The sequence below is a fragment of the Sinohyriopsis cumingii genome, chromosome 3 (genome assembly GCF_028554795.1).
Source record: "Sinohyriopsis cumingii isolate HCF-2022 chromosome 3, ASM2855479v2, whole genome shotgun sequence".
NCBI classification, from domain to species: Eukaryota; Metazoa; Mollusca; class Bivalvia; order Unionida; family Unionidae; genus Sinohyriopsis; species Sinohyriopsis cumingii.
This window is the reverse complement of record NC_142963.1, coordinates 70,446,670-70,458,990: the sequence shown is the minus strand read 5'-3', so window position 1 is coordinate 70,458,990 and position 12,321 is coordinate 70,446,670. Positions and strand designations below refer to the sequence as shown.

At 33.6% G+C, this 12,321-nt stretch overlaps 1 protein-coding gene across 1 annotated transcript in view; it reads left to right on the top strand.

The window, feature by feature from the left end:
• The window catches only part of LOC149803072 (DNA repair and recombination protein RAD54B-like), a 113,499-nt gene that overhangs the window by 13,826 nt on the left and 87,352 nt on the right, over positions 1 to 12,321 (top strand). The window contains exons 2-3 of the mRNA XM_089952644.1: positions 7,325 to 7,459; positions 10,210 to 10,286. Coding sequence (XP_089808770.1) covers positions 7,355 to 7,459; positions 10,210 to 10,286 — 182 coding nt within the window. The 5' untranslated portion in view covers positions 7,325 to 7,354. The remainder of the gene's footprint in view (positions 1 to 7,324; positions 7,460 to 10,209; positions 10,287 to 12,321) is intronic.

Below are 12,321 nucleotides of genomic sequence, written 5' to 3'. Positions count from 1 at the left end.
CACATTTTTTGCTCATACATTCAATCACCCACCACTTCCATGTATGCGCTCTTTCACCCTTTCTTTCTCTTCCCTTTTACCCCTTCTTTCATTCATTAAGTTGTAATTTATATTCTTTTTAATCTGTGCCGTTTGGTTTACAAAACTGTCTTAGCTCCGGAAAGGTCTGTCAGAGGTGTATAAGAGTTAACGCAAATGGAGTTGTTTCACTTGTTGTCCATAGTATACTGTATCAATGTTAAATGCAACCAAAGCTACAGCCTTTACTGTAACACCATGGATGATTTTATTATGGATGTTTGTATTCTGTGTGAGTGTGAGTGTGAAAGTCATGCATATGATTAACTCAAGGTGATAATTACTTCATACATTCCTGTACAAGAATATGTATGTGTAAAATTTCTGCTGTTTTCATGGATAATAACATAAAAATTATATCTATTAATGTTAGAGGCCTGCAAGGTTCAGTCTTAAAACGAAGGGATATCTTCCACTGGGTAAAACAAAAGAATGTATCTATAATATGCTTGCAAGAAACTCATAGTACAAAGAACGATGAAATATATTGGGCAGCTGAATGGGGATACAAATGTATATTTAGCCACTGCTCTAGTAAGAGTGCTGGGGTTGAAATATTTTTTAGAAATACTTTTGAATTTATAATTCATAGAGAAAGATGTGACAGTCAAGGGAGATTTATTATTTTAGATATTACAATTAATGGCAACAGAATAACCCTCGTGAATTTGTATGGTTATAATGATGATAATCCTAGCTTTTTTAGAAAGTTAAAGGAGGAGACTTTATTTTTTGAGAACTCATCAATTATAATGTGCAGAGATTGGAATACTGTTCAAGACTTAGATTTGGATACTTATAATATTTTACATGACAAACACCAACAGTCTAGGGCAGCGATTCAAGACCTGAAAAACGAATTGGAATTAATTGATCCCTGGCGAAATTCCAACCAAGACTTAAAGATGTATACCTGGAGGCAAAAATCTCCCTTGAAACAAAGTAGACTAGATTACTTTCTTGTATCGGATGACATTCATATGAATACAGCTGATGCATGTATCTTACCAGGGTACAAGACTGATCATTCAGCTATTGTTTTGAGTGTGGCGTTTTCAACGTTTCCAAGGGGAAAAGGATATTGGAAATTTAATACCCAACTGTTGAGGAACATTGAGTATACTGATTTGGTCAAAAAGTGTATAACTGACACTGTAAATGAATATTATGTAGGGGGAAATAAAGATGACTCTCTCCATGTTTCTCTTTCCTGTAACGACCAAATGTTCTTTGAAATTTTGAAAATGAAAATAAGATCTGAAACTATATGTTATTCTATTAGGAAATCAAAAGAGAAACGGGAAAAATTAAAGAAAATTGAGCAGGAATAATAGAAATTCAGGGGGGACTGTCGAATAACATAAATGGGGAAATTCTGGAAAATTTAGAGAGAAAAAAGCAGAAATAGAGAAATCTAGGAAAAAATACATAGAAGGTGTTATGTTAAGATCTAAAGCTAGATGGTATGAATTTGGGGAAAAAAGCACAAAGTACTTTTTAAATCTTGAAAAAAGAAACTATGTTAATAAGACAATAAAGGAAATTATTTTAGATGATGGGACAAATATATCTGACCAAATAGATTTTTAGAAGCACAAAAACAGTTTTATATGGAATTCTTCAAAAGTAGAATTGCTCAGCTTGATGACGAGGCTACTCAAGAAACTCGAAATAGATTTTTTAATCACAATATTAAACTTGGTCGAGAGGAAAGAGAATCATGCGAGGGTCTGCTTACAATTAATGAATTCGGTATGTCTCTAAAACGGATGGAAAATGGAAAAAGTCCTGGCTCGGATGGATTCACTGTAGAGTTCTATAAATTCTTTTGGAAGTCTCTGGGGGGATTTATATGTAGATCAGTAAACTACGGATATACTGTAGGAAAACGTTCTGATTTTCAGACTCAAGGAGTCATCACATGTCTACAAAAGGAGGAAAAAGACAGAAGATATTTTAAAAACTGGAGACCTATATCACTTTTAAATACTGATTATAAGATTGCTTCGGGAGCAATTGCAGTTAGGATTAAAAAGGTTCTTCCATCAATAATCAGCGATACTCAGAAAGGATATATGAAGGGTAGATTCATTGGAGAAAACACCAGACTATTATATGATATCATGGACCAACTTGAGAATGAAAACAGATATGGTTTATTATTGTTAATAGATTTCAAAAAAACCTTTGACTCAATTAACTGGATCTTTGTGGAAGAAGCTCTACAATCTTTTAATTTTGGTGATTCCATTTGTAAGTGGTTAAACTGTTTTGTAATGACTCTAATAGTTGTGTTATAAATAATGGACATATGTCATCTTTTTTTAGACTTGAAAGAGGATGTCGTCAAGGAGATCCCCTTGCACCTTATTTGTTTATCATTGGGGTTGAGATTTTAGCTATAACTTTAAAGCAAAACGTGGATGTACGGGGAGTAATCTTTGATGCCAGTGAATATAAATTGGGTCAGTATGCTGATGACGCTTTTATTCTTCTTGATGGATCTAGTTTTTCTCTTGAAGCAACTATGAATATCTTGCAAGGTTTCTCTCTATTATTGGGACTTAAATGTAACATAACAAAAACAAAAGCTATTTGGATTGGAAACAGGAAATTTTCTAATGAAAGAATATGTCCTGAAATGGGCCTAAATTGGTCCTCTTCTAACTTTACACTCCTTGGCATAGAATTTTCTCCAGATTTACAACAGATGGTGGAAATTAATTATATGAAGAAACTAACAAAGGCAAAACGAATACTGGCAAGCTGGAGTCAAAGACATCTGTCAATAGTTGGTAAAGTAATTGTTGTAAAGACTCTTGTTCTGCCCATATTCATACATCTTTTTTCAGCACTTCCTAACCCATCAGCAAAAGTTGAAGCAGAACTAAATCGCACATTATTTAAATTTGTATGGGATGGAAAAGTAGAGAGAATAAAACGTGATATACTAGTTTCCCCAGAAAACAAGGGAGGACTAAATATGATACACATATTTTCATTCATTAGGTATATTAAGATAAGATGGGTTAAAAGGAAGATGGAACGTGGCAGAACTTAGTCAATACAACTATACTCAGAAATAAAAAGGATATTTGGAATTTAGGGAGAAGGAAATTAGAAGAATTTAGTAAGTTCATTAAAAACAGTTTTTGGAGAGATGTAATTTTGGCATAATCTAAATGGAAAGAAGAACCGCAAAGTCCTAACGAGTATCTATCCATGAGTATTTTAAATTTTGTCCCCCCTAAAATGATTTATTAATACAAATCCTGGACAGAAGCTGGTTTTGAAATTCTGAACGATCTAGTAGATGATCATGGTAATTTAATACCTTTTGAGATAATAAAACAAAAAACTGGAAGCGATGATTTCTTGAAATACTTCTCCTTAATATCTAGAATTCCTAAAGCATGGAAAGATGCCATAAAAAACCACCTAGTACATAATAATTTTGATAAGCAGGAGGATAAAATAACGAACTTGCGAAAACAAGATTCACTCAAGTTTGTTTGCAAAGATCTTTTACAGGACACTAAAAGGCAACACACTGCGAAGCAAGAAACTTGGATGCAAGTATTTAATGAAAATATAAGTAGTGAGGAGTGGTCTGATATATATAGCCGGGCAAAATGCTGTACCAAGGATACCGAGTTGATCTCTTTTAACTTTAAATTAATCCATAGAATAATCACTACTAATGATTTTCTTAAAAGAATTAACATATTTGATGACAACAAATGTACTTTCTGTAAGAGTGAAACTGAAAGTATTGAGCATCTCTTTTATGACTGCAGTATTACTTCACAGTTTTGGTACCGTTTTATTGAAGTTTTTGCGCCTTTTTGTCCAAATATTGTACATCTGTCCAAAAAGAAACATTTTTAGGAAGTGAACAACTGGACAGTTTGGGTAATTTTCTGCTTATTTTGGCAAAATATTATATTTATACTTGTAGATTCAATATGAAAAATCCTTCTATTTTTGCTTTTATGCAAATAGTTGCAATGCATAAGAACATTGAAAAATACACTGCTAAGGTAAATAAAAAAGAGGACCAATTTCTTCAAAAATGGACCTCAACAATGAACATTTAACTTGTCTCTGACTTGATGGTAAAAAGGAACAAAATATTGTAATATCACAAAGGCCATGTCACCTAGATTGTGTGCCATATGCATGTGTATATGCGTGTGTATGTGTGTGTGTGTTTTCTTTTTTACTTTCTCTGTAGATTATATTTATTATCCCTAGATTATCTGATAAACAGAAATGTTTGATTGTAAGGTGGCCCTGGGATGGTTCCCCGACCCATTGGTCAACCTATTACGGGGTTAATAAAAAAAATAATAAAAAAAATTTTTAAAAAAAAAGATGATCATGCGACCCTTGTTTACATTTTAGAAAGCCCATATAACCCGTGTTTTGGAGAATTAATCAGTAGAAGCAGGGCTGTTAAACTGTTAGTTGTATGTTGTGCTGTTTGGAGTTATTTGGATTATTTGGTTTGGAGTTATTTCAAATTACTTGGATTCAGAAGGATTAATTCTGTTATTTTTCTGGAAAATATGTGTGCTTATGTAATATTGTGGAACAAGCCCATTTTTTTATAAAAATTTATTAAGCTATCAGAAACTGGAGTGATAATTCTTGTTTCTACAAGGAACTGTCGACTTCAACACTACAGACTGCAGCATACGTCATTGTTTTCCATCTTGGATTCTTCGTCGAGATTTGAACATGAAATCATTAGAACATTTTGTTATTAGGACTCAAATTTATTCTTGTATAAATCTCGGATTATTTTTGGATTTGATTCTATAAAACCGTAAGTTTATATTTTTTCATTTTTACAGAATTTTTCCAGAGGAAGAAATTATTGTATTTTTAAAAGCTTGTTGTTTTCGCGCTTTCTTGTGTTTCTGTTTGTTCGAGCCTAAACAAGTGACATAAGAAATGGCAAGAATGGTTATGGATTGTCAGACTGATGCAGTGGCAAAATTGGTTATGGATGGACAGACTGATGCAATGGCAAGATTGGTTATGGATGGTCAGACATGCATTGGCATGGTTGGTTATGGGTGGACAGCCTGGCAAGATTGGTTATAAATGGACAGACTAATGCAGTGGCAAGATTAGTTATGTATGGTCAGACATGCAATGGCAAAATTGGCTTTGAATGGACAGACTGATGTAGTGGCAAGATTGCTTCAGCCATGAAAAACAGAGATTTCACATAATTTATTTGATCCTCATTATGCCAAATGGAGGGGGGGTCTTTCTGGTATTATTCTATTAATATAGCATCACACCAAGAGGCCATATACTATTTGTCAGTAGGAAATTGAATATAGGAAATCATATTAGAATAAATATTTTGTTGTCAACTATAATATATAGCTTGATGCTTTTGACATTTATAATGGAAGAAAATTGTAACCCATTTACTAGCTAATGGGTGCATCTCAGAATATTTAGTACTCTTATTTTTATTCCCTAACCAGCAGACTGGTGCTATGGCTGCAAAATAGTTAGTGGTCCAATACCTTTAGTATTACATGAAGTCATTATTTGTGATATTTTTTACTGTATTAAATTTTGGTTTTCTGATTAATACAGGAAATATTTCTTTTGTGTTACTTTGTAGTTTTACTGTAAAAATTAACAAGCTTTTATTGCTACAGATTGCTTTATTTCAAGACTGTCAAAATCAAATTTTATATTATTCCATTGCCCTTTCTTAGCTTCATGGATGAATGTATTCAGTTTCCTTGTCACTAGCTGGAACCCACAAGTTATACTTTTCTGATAGATAATAATAATAATGCATTATTTATAGAGGGTGACTCATTAGTCAAGGACTATTCAAGGCCTGATTAGTGCTCTATGCTTGTTTTATCATATAACTCAACATGTTGATTAGTGCTCAATGCTTGTTTTATCACATAACTAAGCATGTTGTTTAGTGCTCAATGCTTGTGTTATTACATAACTCAGCATGTTGATTAGTGCTAGCACTCAATGCTTGTTTTATCACATAGCTTAACATGTTGATTTGTGTTCAATACTTGTTTTATGACATAACTCAGCATGTTGATAAGTGCCCAGTGTTTGGTTTATCACATAGATCAACATGCTCTCTTCTTACAACGCCACTTAGCATACAATAGGTTGATAAAGGGTTAAAGGGTGCATATGCCACTAGTAAAAAGTGACATTGTAGAAAATGTAAAGATTTCAGTTGCCATGCTTTATTTTTATTGTCTATTAGGTTACAAAATACAAAGTTCTATATGAAACAAACACACATTTCAGTCAGAAAATTGAAGCAAGTACAGTTTTCTGTGACATACTTTTTTGAAGTCTGGTCTAATGTGAGCAATATTTCACTGTATAGCATGTAAACATACATCATTTGACAGAGAATTGACATAGGTATAATTAGTGACACAAGTGTCAAAACTTTTCTAACTGGAACTCCTGGGTGATGCCCTATGGTCTTTCCCTATTCCCAGGAATTCATCCCATGTCATAACATAGAGAGTACTGAGATTTGCACCACAGTGCCATACACACACTTAATATGTTGGAAAAGAAAATAAATTTTACTTGCAGCTGACATTGTCCCAAGGGTCAGTCCTTAGCCCACAAGGGACTTAACCCCTGGGTCATAATTTAAATACTATCAAGTTTCACACCATTTAACCATGTACATATTGGACATGAAAAGACAAATGTGTATACATTGTTGACATTTGTCCCACAGGCGACATTACCCTCAGGGATCTAGATCCCAGAGAGGCTGTGACTTAAGTGTTGGTAAACGTATGGAAGTGTGAGGATATGTGTTTAACCAAAGCTTATATTCAAATGTTAAAACATTTTTTTTTTTAGTGTAATGTACAAACATTTACAATGGCTGAATGACAGATTGTGGTTGGTAGATGATTATACAACATTGCAAATGAATAAAAGAAAGTTCATTCACACAACTTTGTTTTGGCTTAGTTGAGATGAAGTTCTCTGTTGAAAACTCAGTTAAGATGAAGCTGTCAGTTGAAAACTCAGTTGAGATGAAGATCTCTGTTGAAAACTCAGTTGAGATGAAGATCTCTGTTGAAAACTTTCTTAGGTGGCATTGTTTTCAATTTCTTTTATTCATTAAGTACATGAGTTTGAAAAAATTCTCAAGTATGCCTCATATAAAATATAAACTCGTTTATTCTTATTTTGTTTATTATTTTAGTTTGTAGGTGGATCATGATCATAAATAAAAATGAGGCGGTCAGCAGCTCCAAGTCAAGTTAATCCCACCAAGAGGCTAAAATTTATGGCTCCTTTTAAGCTTGATGCATCAAAGGTCCTGGACGATACAACAAAGGTAAGTCAATGAAACTTTCATTGAATCTGAGGGGCCCCGAGTGGTCTAAAGCGCTCACCGTTCCGGATCACTGCCATCTCACCTCTGTCTGTGCGAGTTCGAGTCCAAGGCTCGGCTAGCGTGGGTACGTGGGAAAGCCTGCCAATAGCTTCTCGTGGGTCGGTGGTTCTTCCCTGGGTTTTCCAGGGTTCTTCCTCCACCAGTTATACTGGCTGCCATGTATAGCCTATCTTGTGCTGCAAAATGGCGTTAAACCCTAGAACAACAACAACAACAACATTGAATTTAAAATCTGTATGGTTATTGTTACATTGCTTTCAGTACTATCAATAAACAGAAATCACCTTCTAAACAGTCCAGCTCTATCACTGAACTTGAAATCAGTTTGTTTTATTGTTATACTGCATTCATGACTATTGATAAACAGATATCACCTTGGAAACAGATCGACTCTTTCACTGAACTTCAAAATCAGTTTCCTTTGTTGTTACACTGAATTCACTGCTATTGGTAACCATAGGAACATTTCAGCTGTACACTTTGTTTGTTAAGGGGGTTCACAGTGTGCACTTTCTGCAAACTTAAGGCTATTATTGGGTTTTATTCATAGTATATTTGTTAGTTAAATTGGAACAGTATGACCAATTTGTATATGTTTTCATGTTGCTTATAATGTATGTGTTAATCAGGTAAATTTGACTGTGGATACTAAAGTTGATATTGAATTGATACCTACATGAAAGTGTACAGATTGCTAATAGGAAAATTTTCAGAGTTACAGGGTATTACTTGTACAGTGTATGACATCAAAATAAATGTCAAGATCAGTAATAAGTATTTGCTAATAGAGTAATGATTGATAAATAAACAATTGCTTTATCAACATATCTTGCCAAAACAAGATGTTTTTCAAATAGCCTCAAGTCAGAAACAATGAAAATGGTCTAGGACTGAGTTTCACACAAAATCAATTAACTGTTGTTTAATTGGTCATTTCATTTAAAGTGGCTGATGAATGACGAAATTGATTAATTGATGTGAATTATTGATTTTATAAGAGGGAAAAGGCAAGTACTGTGATGCGCTTGATTTAGAAATGTTCTACTGTAAGTTCTAGTATATTTTTAGCTCCACTGGTCATGGACCAGAAGTTTATGCATTGACATTTTTGGTGTCAGTATTGCATTCAGTGTCTGTCATCCTTCTTTGAGTACAAGTTTGTAATCACTATTCCTGAACTATTTGGACGATCACATTGAACAGAGATTTTGCCAGGTTTTTTGATACATTCAAAATAAATGTGTCTGTCATCTTGAAAATCTTGTTATTACTTCCCCTGAACAGATGAGGTTTTTCACTAAAAGACTTCTGATGGTGTCTACTTCATCCTAAATGAAAATGGTCTGACATTCTGAATGGTCATCTCAGCATTGGGATTTCACTAAGAAAACGTCTTATAATGCATTGTAGGTCCAAAATGAAAATTGTGCTGATCTGACAACAATTATGGTCACCATACTGGCCATCTCGAAAATCTATTCCACCTGAAAGGATGACCATATCAACAGAGTTTCTATCAAAATGCTTTTTATGATGTTAGTTCCTAAATGAAAATTAGTACTGATTGGACATCCAATATGGCACCATAGTAGCCATCTTGAAAATCTTATTTCTTCTACTCATGAAATGATGGTCATATTGACGTAGTTTTCACCAAATGTGTTTTTATGTATAGTTGGTTCTAAATGAAAATGGTGATGATGTTAACTTCCAATATGGCCACCATTGTGGCCAGCCTGAAAATCTTGTTGCTACTCTTCCTTAACAATTAATTATATAAATTTTCAAAAAAAGGAAGAGTTGGTACTAGGTGCAGATGGTATTGATCAGACTGCCAACCTAAATTTGTTATCATTATTTACAATACTTGTTATTGCTGCTTCCAGTACCGATCTGACTTTGAATATAGCTGAAAATCTTGATAGTCCAAAAAATAATGTATGTTTCTGGTTGGCTGACTGTCCCAGTTTTTGTTGCTGACCCTAGCACTTTTCCTCCAGGATAAAAAAGAAAAAAGATTTTTAAAATTCCTGGAATTGATTTGTGCATCTAACTAAGCTGGAATAACTCAGTACTTGAAGTGCTTAGTACATTATATATACTAATCATTACAATAAAATGTTTAGATAATATATTTTTTTAATTCTCGAAACTGATTTGTGCATCCATTTAAGCTGGCTTAGTCCAGTCCTGAAGCACTTAGTACATTATAGATATTATTCATAATAATATATATAATTATTTTTTTAAAAATGATTCCTACCCTAATTTTATAAACAGTGCATTAGGAAACACACATATTTTTTTGTTTGGCCCTATTGCTAATTCACCTGTACTGATGGTTATGCTGAGATGGGGTTTTGTCCCAGGTGGCTGAGTGGTCTTAGGCATTCGCCCTAACAGATCACTCACATTTCATCTCTTTCTGTGTGGGTTCAAATCTTGGTATGTGTATTTGATAAAGCTTGCCAGTAGCTTCCTGTGACTTGGTGGTTTTCTTGGGATCTTCCTCCCTGTTAGACTTTGATCAAGAAGAGTATGGCAGCTGTCCTGAAATTTTTATGAAAATTGCACTGGGGACATAGTTTTCCATATTTGCATTTCTAAATAAGCAATATTCTTTTTTTTCTTTCTCTAGTATCATTTGAAGGTATCATTTCTGTTTCATCCACACAACGTTCTCTTTGCAGAATGTTGGCAACATTGGAGATACAAGTGCAGTAGACAGTAAACTGACAGAAAGGATCAGCAATAAATTCTTTATGGTGTAAGTAGCTGGATGGATGGATTAAGTGTGTCCCTGCTATAGCACTTTCTGTTTTAACACAGATTTGGACATAACATGATTGTGGTGTGGTTTCCAAAATTTCATATACGTGTGTGCATGTATTTTTCTCGTACATGACAAAATATTTTTTCATACAAGTTTGAAAAATAACATCAAAGGTTTATCATTTTGGGAAAGAGATCACATATGAGTTCCAATATAATAAAATCATGGTGTGGCTCCTGAAATTTTATATGCATGTATTTTCCTCATACACAGAGATGTTTTTTCTTTTAAAATATATGAATTTTTTTAAATAAATAAAGTTTATTCAGGGATCACGCTAGTCTTCCCCAAGGTCGCAGATTGAGATTTTTTTTCCTTTTGTTAAAAAGAGTATACATCTGGTGATTTTTTTGGTGACAACATTGTTGGCTGTTTAACCTTGTACACCACTCCCTTGATGGGGCCCCGAGTGGTCTAAAGCGCTTTCCTTTATGGATCACTGCCATCTCACCTCTGTCTGCGTAGGTTCTAGTCTTGGATTCGGCCAATGTGGGTATGTGAGAAAGCTTGCCAGTAGCTTCTCAAGGGTCGGTGATTCTTTCTGGTTTTTTTCCGGGTTCTTCCTCCACCATTAATACTGGCTGCCATGTATAGCCTATCATATGCTGAAAAATGGCATTAAACCCTACAACAGCAACAGCACTCCCTTGATAACTCGTGCCCTGACAACTCGCAAATCCACTTATAACACAGGGTCAGACATGGATCCCAATTTTTAAACCAGAAAATACCAAAAAATTTAGCCCTATTTGTTGAACTTGAAGAAAATCGTGATCAAAATTGACAGAAACTTTGATATATTGCTCGTTTTATCATTGAAAACGGTAGATAAGACCTGGAAATTTTAATCAACATTATGAAATATCAACTTTGAAAAGAAGTCATAAAATTTTTTACATTTTCTTTCCAAATGACATTCTTAGTACACCATAATTAACGATATTTAAGTAAATTTTGATCAAAGAAAATGTCACTTATGTCTAGTGGACGCAGTACTTTAATTAAATAAATACCAATTAAATTAAAAAAATTATCAAATGAAAGTTGTGTTCGATCTTTTAGTTCCTTTTAAGTGTAATTGTAAAAACGCAATATGTCCTGTAATTAAACGTAAAATGTGTCAATCTACCACAACAGCTATGTCCACGAGCATTTCTCTGAGAACCTAATTAAGTTCTGACTGTGTTTTGATAATGGACTAGTGGAAGCATTTATTGTAATGTTCTACTTAAAAAAAGAGGGCCTTGTTTTATATTATCACATTAATTACATCTTTTGAATAAAATAAAGGAGGTGGAATAAATAAAAATGTTAAAAGGCATAAAAATCCATCATACTTAAGTACCAGCAGCCCCATATGTCATGTAACTCATTTCAGTTGATCAATCAAACACTGATAAAAATTTTATTGTGTACATAATCAAATTAAAATACCTTAAGTTAAACTACTCAGTAGTAACTGTGATTAAAGATAGCAAAGCAACCAAGCGAAATGAGTACTTTGTAAAATAAAGAGCTTTGTTTCACAGATCCATACCATTGTGGGAAAAACGAGTTTCAATAATTACCTGAATTTGCACTTTGAGATATCCTCAAGGATGATAAGAAGTTTCACTGCTACTTGGAATGAAATCACAGCATCAAAAATTTCACTAACTGAACAATTCAAAAATTGAGTTTAGATGATTGTTTCACAAAATGTTGCGTATTTTTTTATAAAAAGGAATTTTGATTAGTAGTGTATTAACAGTTAGTAGGTTCCCTGCTTCATAGATTCCTTATTTCGCAAAATGCTATAAACACCACTCCAGGAACCAGACTAATCAACAAAATAAAAGGCCGTAATGTAATACACGAATGTTTTCGTATACCGTCTTGGTTGTTGAATCCAGTTGGGATAATGTTATTGATCTTTCAGATTTTGAACATTTTGAAAATAAATGTAATTTATACAGAATAACCAATAACT